The 26,765-nt window shown below is 41.0% G+C and overlaps 1 protein-coding gene across 8 annotated transcripts; it reads right to left on the bottom strand.

The window, feature by feature from the left end:
- Positions 1-611: 611 nt before the first annotated feature.
- Positions 612-26,566, bottom strand: LOC111262367 (uncharacterized). Of its 8 annotated transcripts, none has more exons than XM_022836579.2 (12): positions 25,631-26,566; positions 21,910-21,990; positions 19,961-20,024; positions 19,357-19,689; positions 14,910-15,224; positions 13,294-14,583; positions 12,178-13,045; positions 7,859-11,757; positions 6,906-7,132; positions 4,728-4,897; positions 3,834-4,085; positions 612-3,415 (listed from the first exon to the last, which is right to left on the bottom strand). In XM_022836579.2, exons 3-11 carry the CDS (start codon positions 20,019-20,021, stop codon positions 3,869-3,871), a joined length of 7,380 nt encoding a protein of 2,459 aa, XP_022692314.1. In that variant the 5' UTR covers positions 20,022-20,024; positions 21,910-21,990; positions 25,631-26,566; the 3' UTR covers positions 612-3,415; positions 3,834-3,868. The 8 variants fall into 8 exon arrangements, 5 of the variants coding, with proteins under 5 accessions (XP_022692314.1, XP_022692311.1, XP_022692315.1 ...); XM_022836576.2 differs by having other exon boundaries at positions 3,844-4,085; XM_022836580.2 differs by having other exon boundaries at positions 3,844-4,085; positions 4,728-4,894.
- Between the last annotated feature and the right edge of the window lie 199 nt (positions 26,567-26,765).

Below are 26,765 nucleotides of genomic sequence, written 5' to 3'. Positions count from 1 at the left end.
CTTCATAAATACTTTTTAAATGCACACTTTAATTGTGAATTTTATTTGCGAATCGTTTAGAGGACGTTCGATCGGTGAAGCTTTCTAAATGCTGCAGTTACGTGCTTGTCAATGTTTCGCGTGGATAAGTTTTACTATCTAATGAACTATATTGATTTAATATGCAGTGAAGCATGAAAAAACGTTGTATTACATATCATATCTTCACGAAAAAATATTTTTTACCGCTAAACGGATAAGCAAAATAATTGTTTTATTTAATGATAACTATGAGTCCATGCTAAAGTAAGAGGGACATCAATGTTATAATGATGTACTTTTTCTTTGCCTGAATTGTTTTAATTGATTAACATTTGACTCAAATCAGAGCACAACTGTGATTTGGTTTGTTACACAAAAAACTCGCATACGCGTAAAGATTTAACTAGCACCGGTAAATACGATACGTACGCGTTCTTGCTCGTCGTTCAGCTGTGTTCAGCTACTATTCTAGAAAAAATAAGGGGACTTCCTAGCAGAAACTACTTATAATAGAAAGTTTCCACCCGTATAGAAATTTATATGCTGGGTAGAGCATCGAACAAACTATAAGAAATAATTAGAAATCTAGATCGTTGTAAATTTGTAGAACTTTATTGAGCTCTCATAGGCTACACATTGGCTAGTCTCTTAATACAAGCAAGAAATATTCGTTTCCTTGACGTGATTTTCAAGCTACACATGTCTTGGCCTGTTGCGTAATTTAAAATGTAGTGTTGAAAAGTCCTAAAATACAATTGAACACCGTAATTGTCGTCGCACCCAATAATTGTAATAAAAATAGAGAGGCTAATGCACCAGAATTATCGTACTGGCAAAGTGAACTGCAACGTTTATTAAAGTTTCTGGCTACTTGTCCCATTATTGGATATTGGAACGTTTATTAATCTCTTAACGCAATGTATTCAGAACACACGACACGGAACATGCATCGTGACTGCGAACGCTAGACACGATGCAGCGATGAGTAGAGAAAGAAATTATTGAACAACGCCAATTCTTGATGCTATAACATTATACGAAAATACTTTTATTGATCTTTGGAACTGTTTTCGTTAATTTTTTGTCAGTTTTGAACTTCGTTATATACATATATTAATATAGGGCTACATACTAGGGCATCATTTATAGCTTCACGTCCAATTTTGTTAGGTTGTTCTACTGGCAGATTCTGTAGGAGACAGGACCACAAAAATGTAGAATTTACTACAAGTTATATTCTTCCTTTTGTAGATAGGTAAACGTCATGTGCTTTCACTACGTATACCTCTCTAACGCCAATAATAAACATATTCAATTGCAGCCACTTAATTTCTACGCATTAAACAAGTACGTTGTGCGAAGTAAAAAAATACACAAAACGTGAAACCATAGAACAACGAACAACGCAATGATTACGTATCGCGTGCATATTGTAGGTAATATTTGTTATTCTGTAAACCTATTTGATGTAGCCAGTTCAATTAACAGTTACGTGTACTGTAGTTATATACGTATATGTATGTATATATATACGTACATATAAAAACACAAGTCGCAAACAATATTAACAAGGGAAACGAAAGGCGATGTTTTAACTTATGAACGATATGTTTATATGTTACTAAACTAAATATCTGGTGTTTATCTCATTGCCCCCTTGTAATGTCCAGGTAGATTTTCGTCTGTTTTCGAGTCCACTATGTAACCTATTTAAACCTACTCAACCAACGTGGTTGGTTAAATAAGTTTCTTCGCGACTTGGGATTAACTGAAGTCTCAGCGATTGGTTGGATCTACGAGCAATCCCGAAAATCGTTTGTCAAGTGGCGAAAGAACTGCTTATCAGAACTCGATGTACGGGTCATAAATGAGGCAGACAGGTAACAGTGGACATCGTTTGCCGTGGCATTAATTATAGTGAGAGTACGATGCAATTCATATAGCAGAACGCGCTAAATTTAATTAAAGCAACGAAATGGGTGTAACATTCCAATGAAGCGCAGCAAAGTAGGTAACAGATTGGATTGGGTAAGTTGCTGTGAAGGTACCGGAGCAATTACAGCAGGAAGACGGGGTCACTGAAACAAGGTAGTTACCACATTCAGCTACAACGGGACGTTAGAATTGGTAATATACGTGTCGAAGATTCGTCGGTACAGTGTAGTTTCCTAATATTCCTCTTTCTTTTATTTACTCGTGTATAGATATTTTAATTGAAAAAGTAATTATGATAAATACATTGTTTCCTGTACAGTAGATATTCGATATCAGATAGAACGAGCCACCTGTAAATAGTGCAGGTTTTAGTAAAAACGTAATACATCTTAGAAAGCAGAAAAGAGGACTTCAGAAAATAGGTTTTTTTATCCGGTAGTATATACTTCTATAAAGTACACACTACCGGATTTTTCGGGAAACGATAAAAACACGAGATTTAATAACATTTTAACCATACAAAAACGGAAATGTATACATTTATCTTACTAGTAAATCACCGTATTCTGTGTTAGTGAGCTAATTTTTTAATTAGCTGAAACCGATTATTTTTGGGACGCTTTATCCCCACAATAGTCGATAAATATGAAAGTAAGGCGATTAAATTAGTTGTAATGTGATCTCAGCGTAGTACTTTTTTTTTTTTTACTTAAAGCAAAGCTGATTTATGATCTGCCGAAAGCAAGCATGTAATGCCTATCTGTGAACAACTACAAGTAGAACTAAAATTAAGGTAGTGTTTGGCTAAAGCATCAATAGAATAAGCGCAAAAATTGGTCAAACCGGAGTCACGAGGAACCTCATAAAAGATGGAAATAGGCTTTTTAAATGATTCCCTTGAGAATGATATTAAAGAAAATAAATACATATCATGAAATTTTTACAAGCAGCATGGTCAGGAAAAATTCAGCCATATTTTGTGTCTATGTTCCATAAAACGTTTTTAATTGGTGTTTTTATAAGAAAATGCTTACCTAGCAATTCTATCGGAAATAAGCGCCGGATTAGTTTTATTTACCTGTCTGTACTTGCAGAGTTGCAGTTAATAAATTGTAGTCATGAAACGCACTACTCATCTGCTAATTTTTCTATTACCGAAAAAAAAAGAATGCCATCTTCCTCCAACTCAATCTTAAATACAATTTACGACGGACTGGCTGTATTCTCTTGAAGTTTTTATGAATAGGCTTAAATAGAATATTGAATTCCAAATGGATTCGTAGCGACAGCACACGTGGTTTTCGTAGACAAATAGACATTGGACCTTGTACTCCAAAATCGTGTGAAATTGATGGCTGGTTCTCGATCAGTGCTTCATAGTGGCTTAGCGCAACATCAGCCATCACGAGTGAAGAAGGCATTTTTACATGGGCTTTGCCTCGACATCTGACCGTCTAACCTGAAAGCAGTAATTCAATAGCATAATTGACAACAAGATAATCAGTAACGTAATCCCGGCATCCTTAATCTTGTCTGATTAGCTATAAAACTTGGGCTAGTTTTACTCATGAACCTAACTTACCCTGAATTAGATTAATGAGCTTTTTTTAAGGTTGGTTCATTCCACCTATTAGTCTTCAGCAAACATTGTAATACATAAAATTAGAACTTCCACAAACATTATCTTCTTCATACAGTTTTTGTCAGTCATATTACAGCGAGACACTAAAAGACAATTGAAAAATTTCAATCAGACCCTTATATTGCTTCGTACCCCTGTCAAAATTATAACCACGCTGTTTTCATACGAATGTTAGCATCCGCTAGATCTGTTCTGAAGTGAAATCATAGGAAAATGGTCATGTAAAGAGTTCAACCTGTGCACACCAATGACAGAATATTATAGCAGGAACTAGAAAGTGTCGGAAATTGAACACGAAGTTGATTCATAGAATTGGGTTGTAGAAGGAAGCAGCGTCGAAGCAGTTGTGGAAGAAACACAAAGGGCCAATGAGCGTTCATCGGAGGCAAGAGTCACCAATCCATCGTTTGTTACGCTCTTGTGCTGCTGCTGTTGCTGTTGTGGTCGTTGTTGCCGCCGTTGAAGGCCAACTGGGTGCATCTCGGATCTTTAAGGCACGGTCGACACGTGCAGAATGGTGTTAGCCATACGTATAGCAGCAGAGTTCTTTAGGAGAAATCCTGTGCGTTCAACTTTTAGATAGATTTACCATAATCGTATTACGATATGTGAAACGTTGTTCAAGTATACAACCAAATACCGATTTAATGTAAATATGGGCGCACACTGTTTTGCAAATCAATATCTTACAAAAAGCTTCGTCTTGTCGAAAATTTCGTAGTAGCCCTTCACTAGCTTGATCTATCTATCGATGATCTATCCTGAGTCTATCGATGAGGCTGGTCGCCGCATCCCTAAAATAATTCAGTAATAAGATATAATGCTAATAATAGCATAACTTGTATAATGAGAACCTCGTTAGCAACCAAGATGTATGCGTACAGACATTGAGATAATGCTGAAATTAGCATATACATTAGCCGTACATTACTTGTTATATCTTCATATAAAACCGAAAATGTAAAAATAAAAAATAATGATAATAGTGAAAAACATGCGTATAACGTGCACGGTAGCTCGGACCGATAAGGCTCGTTAAAAGAAAGCAAAAAGGTTCTTCTTTAAATCCCGCCAAATACACATATTGTGGATGAGAAGTTGTAGCAAGTACCGACCACATTTATACTACCTAGGTGGCGCTGTCGTGATGAGCCATCGAATAAAATTGTCCACGTAGCTGGGAAACTGTCGAGTCACGTTTAAGGATGTTTCCGGAATAAGCGCGCCTTGCGATTTTAGTAAGGGCGCGCAGTCGAAGGTATCCTCACGCTGGATCGAACTGCCGCTGCTATTTATCTGCTAAGTGAAGATACGCCCATTTCAAACAAAACAAAACAAAACAGGCAACGATTATTTATCCTAGCAGTCGACAAACTATCGCTACTGACCGAATAACATACGATTTAACATGGCAGAATTAGAGCGATTGTGTATATGGTTGTTGGCTCTCCCTTTCGGTGGGAAATGTTACCCTTATGTTGGTTTTTTCTGCTTAAGTCGTATTGTATTAAACGTAACCGATTCTCACGCAAATACTGTAAACATGCTAAATCTTGTGGTTTAGTGACAGTTTAGCGTACTTACTAAAACTAGGTAGATATAAATTATGACACTTTAGACTAAAGTCGTTTCTAATTAAATTAGGTAAATTAAAAATTTATTAGGTTTCTTAAATTTAGGTAAATTAGGTTTCTTTTGTTTGAAAAACGAAGGGTTTTTTTTCCATGAACAGCACACACAAAAATCAATTGATTGTAGAGTTGGCTGGGTAGTGTGAGAAAGCGGTAAAATAAAGCAAAACACTACATGAAATTAATATCGCATCATAACTGGTAACAACTCGTTACCCGCGAGATATTAAAAATAGCACCACCACAATTAACAAGGAAAACCTCTTCCTTCGACAAATGGAACAAGAACAAAGTTTTTTTTCGAACACCGCGACCCTTTCGGATGATAGGCAGCCTAACAATTATGTACGTTCACCAAGACCTATATCAGCAGCACATAAGTAGACACCACCGAACCGAGAAGCATGTCTAAGTGCGGTTCGTTATTCGACTCTGCAGTTTGCGTAGAGCAAGCATCTCGCAATAATTATTTCTTGTGGCGTAAGGTATCTCCTAGGTACTTACCTCTAAACTGGATAACTGAACGAAAACTTATATACGAAATGAAGTTATCTCAGTTGGCTGTCAATTGTTTAATTGATGATTAGGGCACGGCTGCGTAGAAACGAGGCAAGCTGGCGGCTATAGGGTGAATTTGCCTTACAAGCAATCTAACACACGTATCTGGCGATGGATGCAACGGGACTGATGGATCAGGGAGACTGCCCAAACTACTTTGGCGCATCCGGACGCTTCTATTAACAATCACGTGGCATAGGACCGATGGATGCCAGGAAATGAAGCAGATACACCACGACACAGCAACAAAAATTCAGAGAAAAAGAACAGAAAGTAAAGTCCTAAATATCAGGAACGACAACAAAACAGATGTACACAGGACTAAGTTTTCGATGCAGAAAAGAAATAATGATCATCTTTTTCGACTGTTTTCCTTCAAATTCCTCTGTCAACTGGTATTGTGAAAGTGTTAGTGACTTGTACTACGTAGCGTTCGCAGATCTTATAGATCAAAAATTTGGAAATATTTACGATAAAAAGCAAAGACACGAAATAATTCCGCAAAAGCTTCTAAACACACAGCGCGAAACAATATTACAATGAACTTCAGAGGCACGAGGGTTAATGATAAGGGCATACATGGCTAACGAACTATTATCTAGGTGTGCTGTTTAGCTCGACTTTTGTCAAGTTGGGTTAAGGTTAAGCCAATTCAATAGATATTTGTACGTCGAATTGGCCTAAAATTTATTCATAATATATGATTTTTGCCAATTATTTCCATCGTTGTTACTTCCCGCAGAACCTGATGATTATACTGCCATTTTTTTGCGACTTACTATTGATTAGCACTGACGTTCATTATTACGACACGGCAGGAGGTCAGAGTTATAGTAATAACATTAAAAGCAAATAGGCGCAAAAACTGTCGTTTTATTGCCTCAGTACGGAGCACGCTGCAGGGTCACAAAGTATAAGTGAACTGCGTATTGGTAATGTGCTACCTGTAGCTTCCCTATGTGCACAGCGTCAACATTTTTTAAAGCATGTAACAATGAAGTTAGTCAGAGGGCACTACCGCCGTACCAAACGATACGTAATAGCTTTAACGTCCTTTGGCCGATATTAATTTGTTAATAACATGCAGTAACTTTCTTGCACCTTTACACTTCTCTCACCTGAGCAACATTAAAAAACACTTCAGCATTGTGTAAGCGTTTATCGCTCGACCACTGCCGAAACCGTTCGTCGAGTTCCTTACGGCGAATCATCTCCCCGTCTAACACTTTTTTGGTTCTCTCCAACTTTGCCATCAGTTCATGAATTAGGATTTTTTGCTGTTTAATCGTTTCGAATGGGTCAATGCGAATCAGACTCGAGGGATTTGTTCCTGTAGCGTTGTCACCTGAAACAAATGCTTACATCTTTGAGCTATGATAGAACACATTGCATTTCTCAATCGACCAATATAATTACGTCAGAACGAAAGGCATGACTCAAGGCAGAAACGGACCTTACTAGCAGTATATAACATTGTAAACGTGGCCAAATACGAATACCTATCGAGTGAAAAAAACGGAGAAGAGACGCTCGTTTGTTTCGTATGCTCTTGATATTCAAGAAAAGAGAGCTGCTTAATGAATAGGACAGAAGGGACAATACGATGTTACAGAACTGTTACTAGAGTTGACACAAAGACTAGCATATTACCGAAACTGTCAGTGAACACTGCATATAGACAAGCGTCATCGGGAAAATAGCAAAAGTACGCAACCTGTGCGAGGTAAAATGCGAGGCGAATAACGCAAGTCACATGCAGTTCGGTCCTCGTACACATCATCCGAAATAGGTTCATGCCGCGCATCGTATTGACTTATTACATCTGCATTATTTGTCTAGTTTGACCTTATTGTCAAAACAGAAATAAAAGCTAGGTGCATACCACATTGGTGTTCACAATTGGACTAGTCATTACGTTATTAGATCGTTATTAAAATAGAAAGATGTATAGAGCATGGAAAGTACTCGTAGCATCTAGCAGCGGATCGTTTTGTACCCAATAGTATCCGTTTTTGCTGTTAAACCTGTGGACTTCTAATCAATACGTATAGTGGTTATTGCAAGGTCGTACCGTTTTCAACGTCATTATGTTGTTGCTGGCGGCCTAGGCCTTGATCTCCGGGTGTGCGATTATTGCTAGTGTTTAAAGTAGCGTGACTCGGTGCGGTGTCGTCGTGGTCCATGACCGCAGCGAGCTTCATCAGCTTTAATCTGGCTGCCGAGGATGCTTGCTGTTCGGCCACGAACTGGGCTGTGGGACCGTTGAAGGTCTGGAAGTGCATGTCGAAATCGTTCGGTGGAAGTGTAAACAGATTGTGCATTGACCGAACTTCACCACCTGCGCCACTCTCACCGGAAGCCGTCACCGTCGTCGCTAGCGCCGTTCCATGCGCCACAGGTGACGCCGTCGGCACTAATGTTTTGGCCAGCGAACGCATGTTGTGCTCACGCAGTACCTCGAGGCAACGATCCACAAGAGGGCGGCTTGTTTTCTGGAAGCTGAGATGTTCCCGTGGTTGTTGCTGCTGCTGTTGCGTCGATGCCTTTTCAGCCGTGGCGACAACTTGTTCCAGCTGGTGGCTGGTGTCGGTCACAAGTACGGAAAGCTCGGCCCGCTGGGAAGTGACTAGTTGTCGAAGGATGCTTAGCTCCCGCTGTTGACCGTTCAGCTCCCTCCTGATCATCAGCATTCCCGAACCCAGTTGCGCTATAGTTGATTTATGCTGCCGCACCAGAGGAACTATTCTCTCGGGTGTCTTCAATTCAAGTGTCTCCTGAACCTGCTCAAGAACACGGCGGTACTCATGTAGAAGATTGACCTCTCTGTTGGCCGCTTCCAGCTGCCCAGCTCGGTCGAGACTGACCTGTTTCATAGAGTCCAACCGGTGTTGGAGCTCGCGAATACTTTGTCTATGTTTCGCGTCGCGCTCGTTCAGTTGTGCGTACTTTTGTTCGAGTGTTGCTTTTTCGGTGGTTAGTGCGCCGATCGAGTCCTTCAATGTAACGGTCTTCTCACGTAGATTCGCTAAATGTTCCTCAAGAAATGCAGTACTGCGACGTGATTCTGTTAGCTTCTCGTCGAGTTTCTTTTGGTCCTTATGGGCTGTGGCAACGGCGGCTAGACTTTCTTCAAGTTGAGTTTCAACTTTCGATTTAGCAGTTTCCAAATCTTCGATGATATGTCGTGCCTGGAGTAGTTTGTTTTGTGATTCTTTGAGGGAAACCTGAACCTTCGTTAGTTCTTCCTCAAGCGCAACCTTTTCTGTGCGAAGGCAATCGCCCAGGCTTTTTTCCGAGCTGAGCTCATCGCGAATATTTTCCGGTAAATTGATGCTTCCTTCGAATTGTTGCGACGTCAGACGTTCTCGGCACGCCGTCGAGTCCTTTATTGTCGCAGCTTCTTCCTGCAGGATTCGTTGAGAGTCTTTTTTTGCAATTCGGCTAGAGAGTTCATCACGGAGTGAGTTTAACTGCTCTTCGTATTTTAATTTTAAAGCCAATGCTTCCCTTTCTGAATTAAGAAGTAACCCACGGGCAGTATCTAACTCTATCTGTAGCTCTGTTTGATATGAGGCCGCTCCGTCTGCCAATGAAGAAAGTTGTTTTGATTCCAGCTCGACTTTACTTTCCATTTTATTTAACTTGCCATTGAGTTCGTTTGCTTTATATTCAGCCGCTTTCAGCTTTAACTCAGTTTCACATTTTTTTCTAAGTGTGTCATCTAGCTGGGATTTCACGTATTTCAGCTCTTGTTGAACTTTCAGATATCCAGATTTAGTAATGCTAATCTCCCCCTCAGGCTGATTAGTAGTCGCAAAGGCTTCGTCTTTCCGATGGGTATCTTCTGAAAGTTGTTTGGCTACATATTTTTCTTGCGCCAGCATCTTTTCCAAATCCTCGATTCTGGTGGTGGCTTTGTAGAGATTGGATTCCATAGAAAGAAGTTTCACAGTGAGAACATCCACGTCGGCTGCCTTAGTTGCAACATCTTTTGATAAACTTTCACATTCGTGACACTTTATATTGTAACGTTCCGTCATAATGGAGAGTTCTTGTTGCATTTCCAGGGCTTCCCTCTGGTACTCTTCACTGTTGTCGTTTATTTTCTGCTTGAGGTGTGCGGCTTCGCCTTCGAGACGGATCTTCTCCTCTGCCAGTGCCTTGATGTGGTCATGATACGAGCTTACATCTTCGGTTCGTTCCGATAGAACAATCTTTACATTGCCGATCTCATCAACCAAGCGGGCGACTTCGGCCTCACGATCGTCCAGTTTTTTTTGGCATTCCTCGTACTGTGAGCACATCTCCTGCAACTTTCCTTCGAGTAGATCCATTTCGCTTCGGAGCACTTCGAGGGATTCGCATTTATTTTGCAAGCTTGTCTCGAGTTCCCCTTTGGCTTCGGCTGCGGCCTTTAGCTCCTGTTGGATATCGTTTATCTGTTCGGCTACTTTCGCCCTCTCACTTTGTAAAATTGATACGTTCTGTTGGAGCGACTGGACCCTATCGCCATATTTATTTTTGAGCGCATGGAGCTTATCCTCAAATCGCGCCATATCAGTTTGCTTCATGGCTAGAACTTTTGTCAACTCCTCAAGCTCTTGACACTTATCGGCATAGTTTGCCTCAGCTTGTGTGGTACGGCTTTCTAATTGAAGTCTCAGCTCGTTCCAGGATTTCTTCTCTGCCAGTAGTTCTTCGTTTTCAGCACCAAGTCGAGCTATTTCTCCTTTTAACGCTGCTTGAGCTGCAGAGCCGCTTTGTGCGCTAACAGTTTCCTTCAACTTCTTACCAAGACATGCCTGTAACGCCTCTCGTTCACGATTAATACTTTGTATTTTGTCCACTAAATTAATAACCTTATCGTTATGTTGCTCGGAAAGGCCGCGTATTACACTTTCAGATTCCGTGAGCAGGTTTCGGAGACGTGTGATGTAGACCGCGTTGTCATCCAGTTCGTTTTGCTTGGCCGTCAAGTCGAGCGTCATTCGTTCAGTATCTGCCTTCAACTGCTGAAGCTCTTCCATTGCATCCGTATATGCACTTTGTTTTGCATCGAGATCAGATGTGAGCTTTTCGGTTAGAATCTGCAAGTTTCTACCGAATAATGTCGCATTTTCCAATTGATTCTGACGCGTCTCGAGGACGCGTTGTAAATCATTCATCTGATCGATTACTGCATTTCGTTCTATGTCACTGTGTTCCAGCTGTTTCTCAAGTGATTTCGTCTTTTCTTGGGCGTCTCGCAATTCCTTAAAGACTTCGTCGACCCTTTTGGAAAGGGCTACCCACATCTCAGCAGAATCTCGAGTTGCGTTAGGTAGCAACGTACTAGAAAGTTTCTTTACTGTGGAGTCGGTAAGGGACAACTGATAGTTAAGCTGCTTGATACTCTCCTCGCTCGTATCAAGCATTTCGCGGACCTTTTTGTATTCTTCACCCTTCAGAGAGAATATTTTCTCCATCTCGTCGAACGTGGCTGTTTTTTCACTAAGTTCGTTTTCCAGCTGATAAATAATTTGGTTTTTCCCGATGAGTTTCTGTTCCTTATCTTCAATGTCTTTTTCAAGCTCTTCAATCTTCGTATGACATAAGCTAACTTGGATTGTCATTGAATTTAAATGCTCCTCCAGTACTGTAAAGTTTTCAACTTTTTGATTAAGTTCATCGAACTCTGTGATCTTGTCTTCAAGCCGACTCTCCAGATTACTGATGGTTTCATTCTTTTCAGCAATATTTACTTCATGTTGGGCTTCAAGTTCAAGACAGCGACGTTGTAATGCAGAAACCTCCTGGCTAGCATGACTAGCTTTTTCGAGCTGCGCTTCCAGTTGACGTACGTCTTCTTTCAACCTCTTAATTTGTTGGTCGTCGCTTTTATGCAGCTCTATCATGTTTCTTTCAAGATCAGCCCGTTCTACCTTCAGCCGTTCGATCGACGCAGACTGGGTTGCCAGAGCCTCCTCATAGCTATAAATGAGTATGATGACGTAACAATATTTTATTAATTTTTTTTTCTTTTTTTTCTTTTTTCCTGATACTTTTCTGATAATTATCCAGTGGCCCCTTCTGGCGAAAATTTCCTAGTTAGAGTCTCTTTGCAAAGTGTTTTTCCCCTGTGTTGCATTTTTAAACAAATTGTAAACTAAAAAATGTTTGCTTTCGGCTAAAGAGAAATACGAAAAAGGGGATAACGATTTCGATCATTAACAAAGTCCGAAATCTGATTCCTTGAATTCGTGTGACTTCAAGGAATCAGAGGTACATGATTTCACCAGGATCGTTACTCGTAAATGCGTGCGAATAATGGTTACATATCTTAATTTCACTTATTCGCTAAATAAGACACCGGGCTTGTACACTATCGCCAATCAGAGAGAACACACTTACTTTTTAAGGCTCTCCTCATCTCGACTAAGTTGATTCTTAAGCTGTTCCATTGTGATCGCAAAGGATACTCCCTGTTCAGCTTCTTTTCGCGTTCGTTCCAATTCGATGCCAACATCTTCGAGTTGCTGTGTCTTCGATTGCACTAACTTCAAAGCCGCATCTATCATCTGAGGTATAAACTCAGAAAGTGAAAGGTCATGGTCCACTTTTATTTCAAGAGCATTGACGAACGATAAGCACACGGTTTTGGCGTCATTCTGTCGCTTCACATGCTCTTCATGTACTTTCGACAGCTCGTCTATTTCTCGTTGCTTGATCTCTGTAGATTCTAATATTTGCTTCTCTAGTGCTTCGATCGTTAGAGCCTTCTCTCGAAGAACATGCTCAAGATCCTGGTTTGCCGCCTTCATTTCGCTGGCAAGCTGCGCCATTTTTTGATCCTTTTCATCTAAATTCTTTTCGTTTTGTTGTTGAAGTTCGAAGATTACTCTTTCCAAAGAACTCTTCTCGACCCGCTCTTCTTCAAGGCTTTTAATTAGTGTTGCAATCTGCTGAGCCTTTTCTTCCAGAGCCATCTTCAGGCCCTCAGCCTTACTGGAAGCTTCTTGAAGTTCTCCAGTCTGATCTCTCTGCTCAGTTCTGATAGCATTCAGTTCTTGTCTTAGGCGCTCAGTTTCGTAGGTAACTTCAGCAAGATTCCCCTCCAACGATGCTATTTGCTGTTTTAGGGTTTCACGATCTACTTCTACCGCTGAGAGTGCATTCTTCGCCCGTTCCAATTCCGCAATTTGTTCTTCGAAGATGCTAAATTCACTTTGTAGCCGCTCGTTCTCACGTTCAGCTTGCCGAAGACGCTGATTTAGTTTTCCTATAATTAAAAAAGAAGAAGCATAAAATACATTAATATTTGTTAATCAAAATTGCGGGTAGGCGTTTGACAATTCCAGTAAGGGCCGACCAAGTGGGACCTTTCCTTATAATTATGTGCGAAAGTTATGCTTAACAGGACGGAACGAGAAAAAACAAGATACTCCATGCATGGTATATTAATGCTAACATTTACATTATTTTTAAAATGAAGTAACTCACAAAATAGCAAAATAACTTTACATATACCATTGCTTTCCGTAACCAGATTTTGTTCACACTTGAGCTGGTTTTCCAGTTCGACGATTCGAGATTCAGCGGCTTCAGTTTTCGTTTTAAATAGCTCTGTGCTTTCTTTAAGATTCTCATTTTCGACTAACGCCTTTTTTAGGACCTTTTGTATTTTTTCGTAATCCTTAAGCTTGGCATCTTTTGCACTGATCTCGTCTTGCATCCTCGCCATTTCCGTAGCGCTTCGATCACGCACCTCCACTCCTAGATCCTTGGCGAGTGACTCTGCATTATTTTTAAGGACTTCAACTTGTCGGCTGAGTTCTGCTATCGTCTGCTGTTTCCGTTCCACTTCGGCGTTCTTCGCAATGAGCTGTGATTTGGCGTGTTCATACCGCGCTGCTAGTGCCGTGATGTTTTCGTCCATTGCATCCAGCCGACTGATGAGAGCGCGCTCCTGCTTTGTCATGACGTTGTTGACGAAATCAGTAATCGTTTCGGCATTGAGCATTTGCTCTTGGTAGAGCTGGAGATTTTGTGTAGGGTCAAACATTGACCCAGCCTTCGCTTGCGCTAGTGATGATCGGGCATCTTCTTCCCTTAATGACATCTCATTGTTCTCGAAGAGGGCAGTGTCCAACTGTTCGCGCAGTTCTTCGACATTCCTCTGCAGAGCAGTGTTATCCTCTTCAAGGGATAGACATTTCTGCCGAAGCCCATCGTGCTCTTCCATGATTGCGGCGCGGTTCTGATCTAGTTCCGTGATGAGATTTTCATCCTGAAGCACCTGCTCAGCAAGACCCTTGAGCTTCTTTTCGAGTCTATCCCGCTCCTTTTCGGATAATTTGAGATTTTCCTTGACTGCTACTAGCTCGCTTTCGAGGTGAATATTGTATTCCTCGAGATTCGAGCTGTCTCTGAAAAAGCTCGCACGACTTACGCTCGTTGACGCTGCCGAACTAATCGAGGCGAGCGACTCTGTACTTTTACTTAGTTCACCATTTGCCGTTCGGAACAGGCTTTGCCACTGGGTTCTCTCCTTGAGCAAGTGCTTGTATTTGGCGTCCATCTTGGTGTAGCTGCGACGTAGTTTGCTCAGCATTTCTAGGTGTCGCGCCTGGGCCTCTTTCAGTTCATTGATTTTCTTCGTACCGTCAGTTTCGATGTTAGTAAGCCGCTCGTTCAATTGCTTCTTGTCCCGCAGTAACGCCGACATTTTACCTTTGAGTTGCGTGTTTTCGGCTTTCAGATCACGTCTTTCGACTTCAAGCTTGACGATCTTGCCCTTCAGTTCTGTAAGCGATTCGCCTAAAAAAGCAAGGATATTGCCTTCAGTAGACTTGTATAGCCATGTTTTGTAATGTTCATCGCACACACACAGACACAGTACCGACTGAATGTCCAAAACTTCGAAGCATGGTTTAGATAAGATCTCAGTTGATAATGACCAACCTAGTTCCTTCTTCCTAAAGTTGAGCATATATATAGTTCAATGCAGCTAAACTAATAGTGACAATAAAAAAGAAATTGTCTTTTGTACATATATCTAGCGGCACCTTATGTCATCGTCGTAACATGTAATTTATAACTTACATCGGACAAATTGAATCTCAATCACATTTTTCACAACGTACATTTTTGTTCTAGAGTAGCGTTCCGTTTAGCAAGACTTTTCAGATTTTCTCGAGACGTTGCTGGACCAATCGGATTAGTTTGGTCATCCGATACTAACTTCACAGCTATCTCCGCCTTTAGGTCTGATAGGGACTCCTCGAGTTGTTGATTACGCAACACGGCTTCTCGGTATTTTTCGTTGAGTTCGGCAAGGTATTCCTCGGAGCGGAAGCATTTTTTCCTCAAAGCTAGAACTTCCTCAGTAACAGCGTCAAGGCAATCGGCTTCTACTGATAACAGGAAATCGTTCAATCGTTGCTCCACATCCGATTTACCTGTATCAAAAAGCATAATGGAGGCACCGCAACAAATCGAAAAAAGAACCCATTAACTGTTTGTATTTTGGCTCAATAATATGGCTACAGTGGACGTTTTCATTAGAAATATCAAACATACAAATTAATACATTACATAACTACGTTGTTCACAAGGATTAGCACATGCAACACAACGCGCTTTCTGCAAGTTCTACCACAAAACAATTTATACCAAAAACAACTCATATCATCTTAGGTCTTATGACGCTGAGTATATGGCCCACTTATTTCATTCTGGACCGGGCCTCCAATCCTATACATATCTGTTGCAGTTGAGACGGTATAGAAACTTACATATTAAAAGAAGACACTATGACTTAAGATGCTAACATATTGCAGATTTTGCACTTTGTGTGAAGCAGACAGCCGCTAGCTGAGCTTATGATACCGTATAATATGGAAGTAGGTCTGATGTCTAATTAGAACGCATATAGACAGACAATTCACCCAAAGTCTGAGCACATCTGTTCACCGCCTGTGCCTGAATACACCTATGCGTGGACTATTTCGTAATGTGCCTTTCTTCGTCTCTACAGCTATTGAATCCTTTAGCGATCGAATAATATTGCCTGCAAATTAAATGTTTCGTTTTTCATCAAGTGATTAAGTCGTAGGACATTACTTCAGACGGCTGGCTTCTTGCGGTGTTTACACCCCTATTCAAGCCTAAACCGAAGTACGTCCTTAATTTTCATACGCAAACTCGTTAATAAACACTAACACGGAAACAAACTAATCTACTACATGTTTCTTTGTTCGATAATATAATTTGTGTACAGTGCCAATAGTAACTCAACGACTAGGCTTAAAACCAAATATATACACATATAAGCACATAATAAGTCAATGGGCAGTCAAGTCGTTAATTACTGCTTCTGGTAAAGCAAGGATCCACATGAAGTTATGATGAAGTCCTTACGGGCAATCTGTACAAGCTCTGGCGCATGACTCAAGATGAAGTAGAAGTAAATTCCTCTTGTGTGATGTTGAAAATTCCTCGTTGATTTATTAACGTGAAATTTTGAGCGTGAAACCAATTATTACAAATTGCCAGGCAGTGTCTTCCCATGCTTCTTGCCGTTCCCTTACTTTTGTTTCCCCTAAACCATCTTACGACTACTAACAGCTTGTACGCTGCAGTGGTTTTGCGTGTATAACTTCGAACAAATCAGAACGACCAAAGCACACGGCGGGGCGGCAGGCGTAGCATGCAATAAAGTTGTTTTCATGATGGACCGGTACTATATCAGGTTTCGTTATCTTATTCGCAAAATCATTTTTCCCTTTGTCTAACCTTCTTCAAAAAAGGCAGTTAATAAACCACTGCACAGTCCCTTTGTCTAACCTTCTTCAAAAAAGGCAGTTAATAAACCACTGCACAGCTCCACCCAAGCTTCAACCTTCAGTCATTTAACCTGCTATTAGTGATACCCACTGGGCAGTCCAAATCCGTGTTTCCAAGGCAGCTCACACAGCCGTAGTGGTCGCACAAACAAAAGGGGCTATCCATGTCGAAGTATTCGCCAGAGATATGAGGCAGTAGAGAGCTCAGTAGTAGCCATGATGGTTTGACGCAGACCAGAACATGCAGCGAGGATATTTCGACAGACAGCTAACAGAGAAAGAACATGACACTGTCATATCTTGTATCCTTCAAGGTTTAAATTCTTAGCCCATCTTCCATCAATTTTAAGCGAGAGTTCCTTTAATTCGATTAGCGAGTTTTCAAAGGTTGGTGATTGTACTTGTTCTCTCGTTGTACCGCATGTTATCACGAAGTGTCATATGGTTGTCCTTGAAAATGTTGCCTTTTCGATTGGCATAACGCATCGTTGAGATAAAATTTTACCGATATCACATTGTTAAGTCAGGCCTACAATAAAATCGCACGTCATATTACCTTAAGGTGATATAACCGTATGCCTGTTAAGCCGCCCTTTGCAATGCCTAATATTCACAAATAATCTCCAGGATAAGAAATTGCACACGCAAATAAAAGGCATAACCGACAGAACCCCTTAAAGTAGCTAGCAGCTACCAGAGTTTTAAATGACCCTGTTAGTTTTACTTATGATTTAGGCGAATTGCACGCAAAAAAGAATAGCATCTCTTAATCATGTTAACTCACTTTTGGGCAATCATTCCGCTGAAATGTGTCTGCAACTGGCAGGGTATTTGACTGCAATAGTTAATGAGCGGGCCTCGATTCCATTTTTGTACATAAGGCACAAAGCTTTGCTGCTTCTGTTGCCATTAGATTGACATCGAATATCATAATAATACTGGTACCATCATTAGTGCACTTATTCTATCATTCATTTTACTACCAACAACAGCCAGACGACGGAGCGAGCATGGCGGTCGTTTTCAACAACGCTTTTTACGTAATAAATCTCTAGCGTCATCATAACCGAATACAATTGACTGGGCTGATTCGTGTATGTATATCTATTTGCAGTTGCGGTAAGTGGTAGTATAAAAACAGTAATACGATGATAGATCTGCTAGCTAATATTGGATGTTTGTTTTGTTTTTCACGAGTAATACAGCTAGATTATAGAAAGCAGTGGACGGAGACCGACAAGTAGCTCAGCTTTATAAATTTTGCACGACAATAATTTGTTCTATGCTAACGAAGTTCATGGTTTTTCCTACTTACCAATGACAATTGTAACAAAAGTTAGCCACTTCAATTTGCTTGTCAAGGCTTGTTGCTTCACTTAGCTTGCAGAATTAAAAGGGGCCTCGGCTCACATCTAGGCAATTAATGCTTAAGATTTGCATGGCGGATGCGGAAGAGAGACTCATCGTTTGTATGGGTCAAGTTATATACATATATAGAGTATATGGTAAACGACTGGCTGATCTAGCGCAGATCAATGGCTACAAGGCCAGTAACCCTGGCAGCTTTGTGTTTATGCTGCGTAGTAGATCCAAAAATCTCAATTAAATAGCTGGGTATACAGTTTCGTTATCGAGATCTCTTTCGGAACCTCACTGTTTATATTAAATGGTTAGCGCTCTACAAAAATAGACTCGAGATCAAGCAATATTTTTGCTTCTCCTCTGCAATTAGTCGGCAAACTGGGAGCCTGAAAATGCACACCTTAAGCCATATGCGGATGGTGACGTGTATCTCCCAACAACCGAATGCCCTCTCTAGGTTGTGAAAGAACAAATAGCCTTTGGAGCAAGTAAATGTATGTGAAAAAAACGGGTATAGAAGTCTTTACTTGCATATATTCATCATACTATTATACGACCACCAAACCCGTGTATGAACCCACAAGTATGACGTTAAACTATTTTCATTCCTAATACACAAAATCATATATACATGTGTACGTATAGGGTGTATTGGTGTCTTCAGCGAGTTTTTATATTAAAAAACACCAGTAAAATAAACAAGTCGAGATGGATTTAATTTTATCTTTGTACCGCGGCCATTTAAGAAACAACAATCATTCATCATTGGAATGTTTTGAGTATATAACGGCTTTCATCGAAGAATGCGCCTGTGAATCCGAGTTGTTTTGATACCATCAACCGATATTAAAACAAACTAAGAGTTTTCACAAGATAATGGCTCTTTCCAACCGCCATCGAATTTTCACATCTAAAACAAATTCACTGAAAACAATGAGACAGCCCGTATAGAAGGTGTTATGCACAATTCAAGCTGCTCCAAGGCAGAACTTTCATTATTTTAATCTCTCCAGCTGTTAAGTCTATCAAAGCACACACTGCTGCCACAAATGGGCGAATGAATCAGAACAGCCCAGAATCAGAATAACGGAAACGTCGTTATTAAACAAATTGCTTGTAAAAGTGACCTGAGTGGTGCTTTGTGAAATTACCCTCGCTAACGGACGCATTACGTTCGTGGCCTTGCTGGCTCCATTGTGGCTGGCGCGATATACGCGGTGGCAGCCACTGGTGTTTGATGTATCAATGTAAGCGGCTGTAGTAACTATACCGCATTAGCGATAAATGTCTGTTGCCTTGTGTGTAAACTTTAGTGCGCGAAGAACGGTCTTCACGGCCATCGGCGATCGACGGACGGCTAGCCGACATATATTTTAATCCTCACCGGTTAAGTCCTTTGTCAGTGCATCTACGGTGCGACTTTTCAGCTGGTGCAGCCCCAGGGCTTCCTGCATCTCGCGATGCAGGTGGACATTCTGCTTGCGCAATTCTGCCAACTGCGTTTCCAGTTCACGGATATATGAGGCTTGTTCAGCAATCAGTTGCTTCTGTCGGGCCGCGCTGATATCCCCTTGCAGAATAGGGCTCGAGGTTGGAATATTGGGCGAAGCAGACATCGAAAACGTCGTCGTGAAACTTCCATTACCGCCTCCGTTGCCGCCGCCGCCGTTGCGAGCAGAGCCGGCAAGTGGTGTCGCGAGCTTCGGAATCGTGGCACCTATAAAAAACGAAGGCAAAGTTAGGGATCCGCTTTAAAAGAGACGCTTTTTACGGCTTGAATTTTTTTCTCTCATCAATATAAATTATCGTTAAGAGATCATTACGAGACTAGATGCTAATAATAATAGTTTTGTCTTGAACGGCAGATTAGACCTAGCCGATTGTTCATATGTACGTTTCTACAATTGCCATCCAGCTGGACGTAGGAAGACCACATTACGCAAGTGGAAATCAAAATGCCTTTCTTGAAGATAACAAGAGAGACATACGCTGTATTGGTCGAACCCTGGACACCTTGCCGCTTCTTGGTGGGGCCTTTGATGAAGACATGATCTGGAAAGAGTTTCAAAACACTCGTTACTGGTTATTGCCTATGCATAAACAATAGACAAAATCGCATATGATTACAGGGCAACTTATTCTATTGTACACACCCATAAAATGCATGATTGCCGAATTGATTTGACCTAAATCTGACAGAATAACTCTTATAAGCTTAATATTTTTGCGCTACTTAAAAACGGTGTAAAGTTGCGCGCTAGCACTTCAGAAGTTACAAACCTGAATTTTGCCTAAATTTCATTACAGATCATAAGGGTAAGTGCTTTATATATTTAATAGATATTTAATAATATATCAATAGCTCCTAACGAAGTAGGCATAACAGAATTAGATAGGAGACAGTACCTTTTTATATCTAGATAAAAAAAAAAGTTGCGGATCTTATATTTCTGGCCACACATATGTTTGATCTCATTCGGGTGGTTTGATAACGTCCTAGCATTAGAAGGGCATCGGCCAATGCTCTAACGAAAGTTGTGCAAGTCAGCAAATTTCCATTCAGATTTAAAACAAAGCACGCAATGTTTTTGCTATATTATGCTCGCATTCGCCACTTCCAGGACTGGTATCGTGCAGACCTAGACTCTTTATTTTATTATTATTTACAGACTTTAATCGTTGGCTAAACCGCTCAGAGTAAAAGCGATTTTGCATAAGTTAAACAATTCTCCTAAGAAATATGTTTCTAAACCCTGATAGCTGGTTCATTCCATAGTATAACATACATCACATTGATTAGCGATTCTTCTGCAAACATTTATACTTGTATAAACGGAGATAACTGCAGGAAATACAAAGCATCAAGAAGTCAATTTAGTGCTAATGTATTACACGCGCAACAGTGCCTCGACATTGGCTATTAAACGAAAGTATACCTGCTGTTCTACCTAAAATCTATGTTTCGTCGCCAAACTGCAAAGAACCTACCCTTTGTTAATCCTGTTAAACAGAATAGACTAAAGTGTTTGATTCAATTGAATATTATTGCACTGAATACCAGAATCAGCTTGCCGATATTCCCGAAAATAAAACGCAACAGATCCAGGCAGATTGAATCGACTAAACGATCTACGGGTTAATTCCTACGGGGATATAACCATAGGGAATTCATCCACAGATTTAGTTGTAACATTTGAGTAAATCTTATGAATAATAATCGATAAATTGTTTAATGCAGTTTTCATCCGTGTATGGCATTACTTTTATAGCCGGACAAATTACAAGCCCTTGTGGCATATATTGGGTGGCGCGGGCTTCACTAGATATTTCAAAATGTGGCTCTTGACAATGGTGTCAATGATTATTTTAGGACCACACTTTATTATAGTGTGGTCCTAAAATAAAAAAGAAATATTAAAGAGCTAATGATGTAATATACATACATATACCAACGTTGCAATAGCCCACTGTCAATTTAAGCTTTCTAGGGGTCGCAGGTAGAAGTCTCGTTTTACGATACTCCACCGGCCACTGTAATTACTGATTCCATCGCCGTGAGACCGCAAAGCTAACAGACACACGTCAACCCATAACACTTCTCATTGATCCAGTCATTATATGTTGAAAATACATAGCACAAATCGAAATTGACGTTACTTGATTTGTGTCAAATTTTCGTAGTAGCTAGGATTGACAATAAAACTTTCTACTATCTAGCTTCATAGCCCTACTAGTTCGGACAACTAGGCTTCAACTAGGTGGTCAAAGCACATTTTTTACTGTTGTTCTTTTTCATGACGCATGTCTATTGAATATGGCTGCAGCTTGAGACCGATCGCAAAGACGAGTCACATAAATAGACACTCATGCCATTTTATACGGCCAAATACAGCCAGTTCGCCTGAAAAGTTTCTTTTAGAAGCTTTTAGTATCTTACACCGTAATTGTTGTCCTGTCCTTTACTCTGTCGATGCGTCTCGTGAACAGGTTCCGCGTCTTTACTTACGATCACTCTTCTCTAAAATGTAAATGTACAAAAAAATGGAAAGTTAGTTTCCGATATATACAGATATAAGAGGCACCGTAATGCAGAGATAAAAGTTTCGCTCGACTCCTGCCGTCTGAGTGCATAGAGCTTCTATTCTTTCTGCCAAATACAGGCAACCAACAGCGGCTAACTGCACACGGCATGGTGCGTCAAACGCTCGCGTCCAGCTGCTATTATTCGCTCGACAATAGCATCCGGCATTACAAAAGCAGGGGACCGCGCCTTCGGTTGGCTGCCGCAGGAACCCATTGGTTGTCGTCTATCCTATTGCTGGGGTACTTCTGTTGCCCAAACATCTAATGTCCAAACAAAGGAGCGCTTGCAAGCGAACAGGTGACATGAAGCGGTAATCCATTGCCATCACCAGCTGAGTCAGACATGACAGCTAGTTCAATCCATACCACGCGAAACAAGTCAGCTCGAATGAACATTCACATATATCGTTGGCACAAGGTAACCGGTCCAACCTCTAGTAGTCCCCCTGTTAAACGGTCTGCAGCTCGGCTGAATTCACCTGAGTCCTTTGTCAACCAGTAAAGGTAAGGAGTTGCGGGTGAGTAAGATATGCGTAGCAGCTGAGTCTAACCGATTCTCTCTAGGCGCTTCCTAGTCCCTTTCAATTAATTGGAAGATCCCTTGGTCAGCTTTGAAAAATGGTCCGTCGCGTCGCCTTTTGCAAACTAGCTGCAGAATTTACAGCAATAATAAATGATAGGGCATATTGACATTCTATAATTAAATAATATTGGTCTCGGTATTGAGTGTACGACCTGTATATATTTACGATGTATGTCTCGTCCCTTCCCATGCCAGATAAAAACTTCGCGAGTTTGTTATTTAGATAAGCGAGTCATCTCTATTGAAATAAGCTAGCATTTCGCCTTATTTCAAGCTGGTCAGGGGATAAAAAGCATGTTTGTTTCACGTGCTAACAGAATAATATTCATAAGGCGACCATTAAAATTTCCAGAAGTTTTCAGTAAACCAAAAAGATCTACCCAGCCTTTCCCATACCCCTGAATACATCTTAATATTGTAGCGTGAAAAAATGCAGTATATTGAACTGTTTTTTGCTTTACGTATAAACCAGTCCAGCAGACTAGACGTATTTACCGGCGACTACCCGATTATCAGGGCGCCAAAAATACAATAGATGCACCTAGCAGATTAGAGGATTCTTCTAAAATGAGTGCATAAGACCAGAGACCGTTAATTTCAGCTTAGAAATCACCACAAATAGGAGAATCTGCTAAGTGTAAATAGGACAAAATCGACACGAAATCACATCATATTGGAAATCGCTATTCTTTTCAAAGCACACGCTGTTTATTTTGCATGATGGGAACTTGAATCAATGTACATAGTTAGATCGTTAAACATTCATCAAATGATTAGAGATCATGATCGAGTTAATTATGAGGATAAACAGCTTCTAGCTTTTACAACCTAACCTGTACCTAAGCGTAGAATGGCGGAATACAAGCCGTGTCCTGGTAAATACACAACGCCGTAGGCACTGAAAACAAATCACAAGGCGGCCGCCGAATAACTGGCTAATAACCGTTTCATTCACGCATTTCGGGTGTTTGACAACAAAGTGAGCAACAATCGAATACTCGGTAGAGTGCTATGTGTATAACAGGCAAAACAGACCCAGATATTTATTGCTCATATAACTTGCTCTCTATAGGAACACGCATTCTAGGAAGGATCGTTAGTGCAAAAGCACCTTACCACAACAAAGACGAACTTATGTGTTCATGTTTTTTTGCGGTATGGTAATCTTTGACACCGTTTCAAACAAAACTAAACCAAAATAAAATTATATGCATTTGAAGCCAACGAGTGCTAAATTCAAAAAGGAGAGGAATAAGCCGACCGTTGCACACTGGACTGTATAAGAGCTAACCGCTGGTCTATACATCACGTTAATTAAACGTTCTACCATTAACGAAATGCAGATCAAGGTATTTTATATAGATTAGTTTGACTTGGATAACTCGCAGGTTTTTAAGCTTCAAGGATCTGACACACTTGGGGGCATTCTGAGGGGCAAAATCAGAATGATTGCTTAAACTAAATGAGTTGCTTGATAAATTTCCTGCTTGGCTTCTCTTATCAAAGTTGCTATTGCGCCGATAGAGATTACTTCAGCATCGAAATCCCGTTACAGTACCCAACTAGTTAATTCCACACTGGTCGTAATACGAGATTTTCCGTCGAAGACAGCGCTGCCCAAAAACCGTATGCATTAACAATGCGTCCAGTTCTCGTCTACAGTACCCCATACGTCTTTGATCATGTACACGACAGATCGCTTCTCGTCCGAAAGAAAAGGCAATCAAAGCTGCGTTGACAAACGCACAGCTGCCCTCGTCAACAATAGACTTAATCAATCGTTGGCGAACATTAGCGGATGGCTCGATCCGCGAAACTATCCAATGGAGAATTTTCGCCACCAACTAAAGCAGAGGACAACTGCTGAGCTCAAGTAAAATTTGAGGCCGAGACAACTGCATATTTTGTTGTATCCTCAATCTTACGTTTACTCCCAGAAGTTTTTTTCTCACAGTAACACAGCAGTGATTATCAGTTCACTATAGATTAACGAAAATTCATCGAAAGTTCTTCAACTTTCGGTTATCATTATTGTCATAGGATTGTTACACTAAGAAAAACAAGCATCATACCACCGCAGATGTGCGACACTTTTAATCGCTACCGTGGCTAACAGCGACGGTACACAACAGTGAAATCGAGGATGTCAAGGATGGGTCTCTACCGTGGCATCGAAAGGCCGACTAGCACAATTTCTACTAGAGAAGATATTCACTGGTTGCTTGCAGGCAAACAATCACGTATCGTATAGAAGGTGATCAGCAAAATATGTAGGTCAAAACAGCTGAGTTTCTATTACACTACCTGTTGTAACTCATGAAACGGGGAAATTATTACGAGTCTATGTTCTTCCTCAACAGAGCTTACGACTTTTTTTAGCTTCATACGTTTACAAATAAAGGATGCACATCGCCAGTAGAGACAGCACCATTTATAGGCGAGCAAAAATGAAAAATAAATAAAAAGAAGCCTTCTGTAGCCAAAAGTGTCACCTGAGTTCGATTACGTGCTTCACTACAGTATTTTCGCTTTTAGGACCCTCTACTGAATGTCACTTTGTGGCTCGTAGTGATAACGGTAGCTCACTAGAAGCAAAACCATCAGCGGACGATGGAGGCGCTGAACTTTAGCTTTAAGAGTTAACACTTGGAACTGGCAACATCCAGCTCTGTCAATAAACTAAATACACACATCTGTACAAATATGTAACATGCTACTTACGTAAATATAATACTGTTCCTAAGACACTCTGGCCATTAGACCAGCTGATCAGACCTCAATAGAGCAGGTATATTGAAGTACTGGTATGGGGGGCAGCAGATACAATCTATCTCGTCACATCCATTAGGTAACAGCAAAAATACCTGAACCCTTCTTATTTCTAGCATAACAACATGCAAATTATGAAGCTAGTAGGACCCACTTCGGAACGATTACATACATATTTGCTATGAAGCTACACTCGATCGTTGTGTTTGCGCCCGGTACTCACCACCAATATAGGTCTCAATGCCCAGTCGTCATGGGTATGTCTTCGAATCTACCTTGTTGCTGTACACAGTTAATATAGCCTGGTTTAACAGCTGACGTCTCTGCTATCATGGGCTACAACGACTATTTCCTATGCATCGTTTTTCTCACAAAAAAATTTCATTCGGACACACAAACTATTACGGAGAAACAGAATCACCATCGCCAACACCACAGCTGCTTAGTTGACGGCGACTCCGATTAAAACCACGATCAGCATCATCAAGCCGAAAACTCTTCTCAAAGTAACACGCACAATAGCCTGTTCGGTCAGTGTGCACGGGTGGCATCCGCAGCCAACTGCCGCTGAGACGCTCTCAACAGGCGTGCAATTTGCCTTCGTCCACCAGCGGTAATCACAATTTACCAGAGCTGTACACGGCATCTCGCGCCACTAGGCTTGGTCTTTCTCACCCTCTATGGATTTTGAACTTCTTTCTCGCGAGCCCTCGGGTACAGCAATGGCAGTAGCAGCAGCCACGGGCTATTTGGGTGCAATAGACTGGCTGGGCTAAAAGTCTATTCGCTCTCCTTTGAGAACTTTGCTGCCCACAAGCTGAGGTTTAGAGTGAGAGCGAAGTCAAGCCGATCTGAAAAAGTCTGCGCTACGAAAAGCGAGAATAGCATGAAGAATTGCGGCGGAACTCGATTCACTCGAGTCGATTTGTTTCGAGTTTCACGTTCGGTATCGTCGTTAGGCGTTCTATCAGACGCCTGGCCCACAGCACGAAACGAAGTGTCTAAGCTGGGTTCGAATGTAAACCACAACGTGTTCCTGAGATTAGCAGCCAAATACGTTAGCCACTAAGGTCTCACGGAGACTCAATTCACTCGAGTGCCGCGCTAATTTCGTTTCGTTGCAATTTCTTTTGTGTTGTGTTTTCTGCTGTTCAGCAGCTGGCAGACAGACAGAGGGACTCGGTACGTCACCAGGTGACAACAGTAGTAGCAGCAGCAGTGGCAGCGACGGAGCGCCCTTAGCAATCAGCACGCACCAGCTACATCGCCTTCGGAAACGCGCTTCTTAGGCGATTGGCAAATACCTCCACACCATTCTTGTTCAATGGTTGGCTAGAGCTAGGCAGCCTAGACATCTC

Source organism: Varroa jacobsoni, unplaced genomic scaffold (genome assembly GCF_002532875.2).
Source record: "Varroa jacobsoni isolate VJ856 unplaced genomic scaffold, vjacob_1.0 scaffold_656, whole genome shotgun sequence".
NCBI lineage: Eukaryota > Metazoa > Arthropoda > Arachnida > Mesostigmata > Varroidae > Varroa > Varroa jacobsoni.
This window is presented reverse-complemented; position numbering and strand designations above follow the sequence as displayed.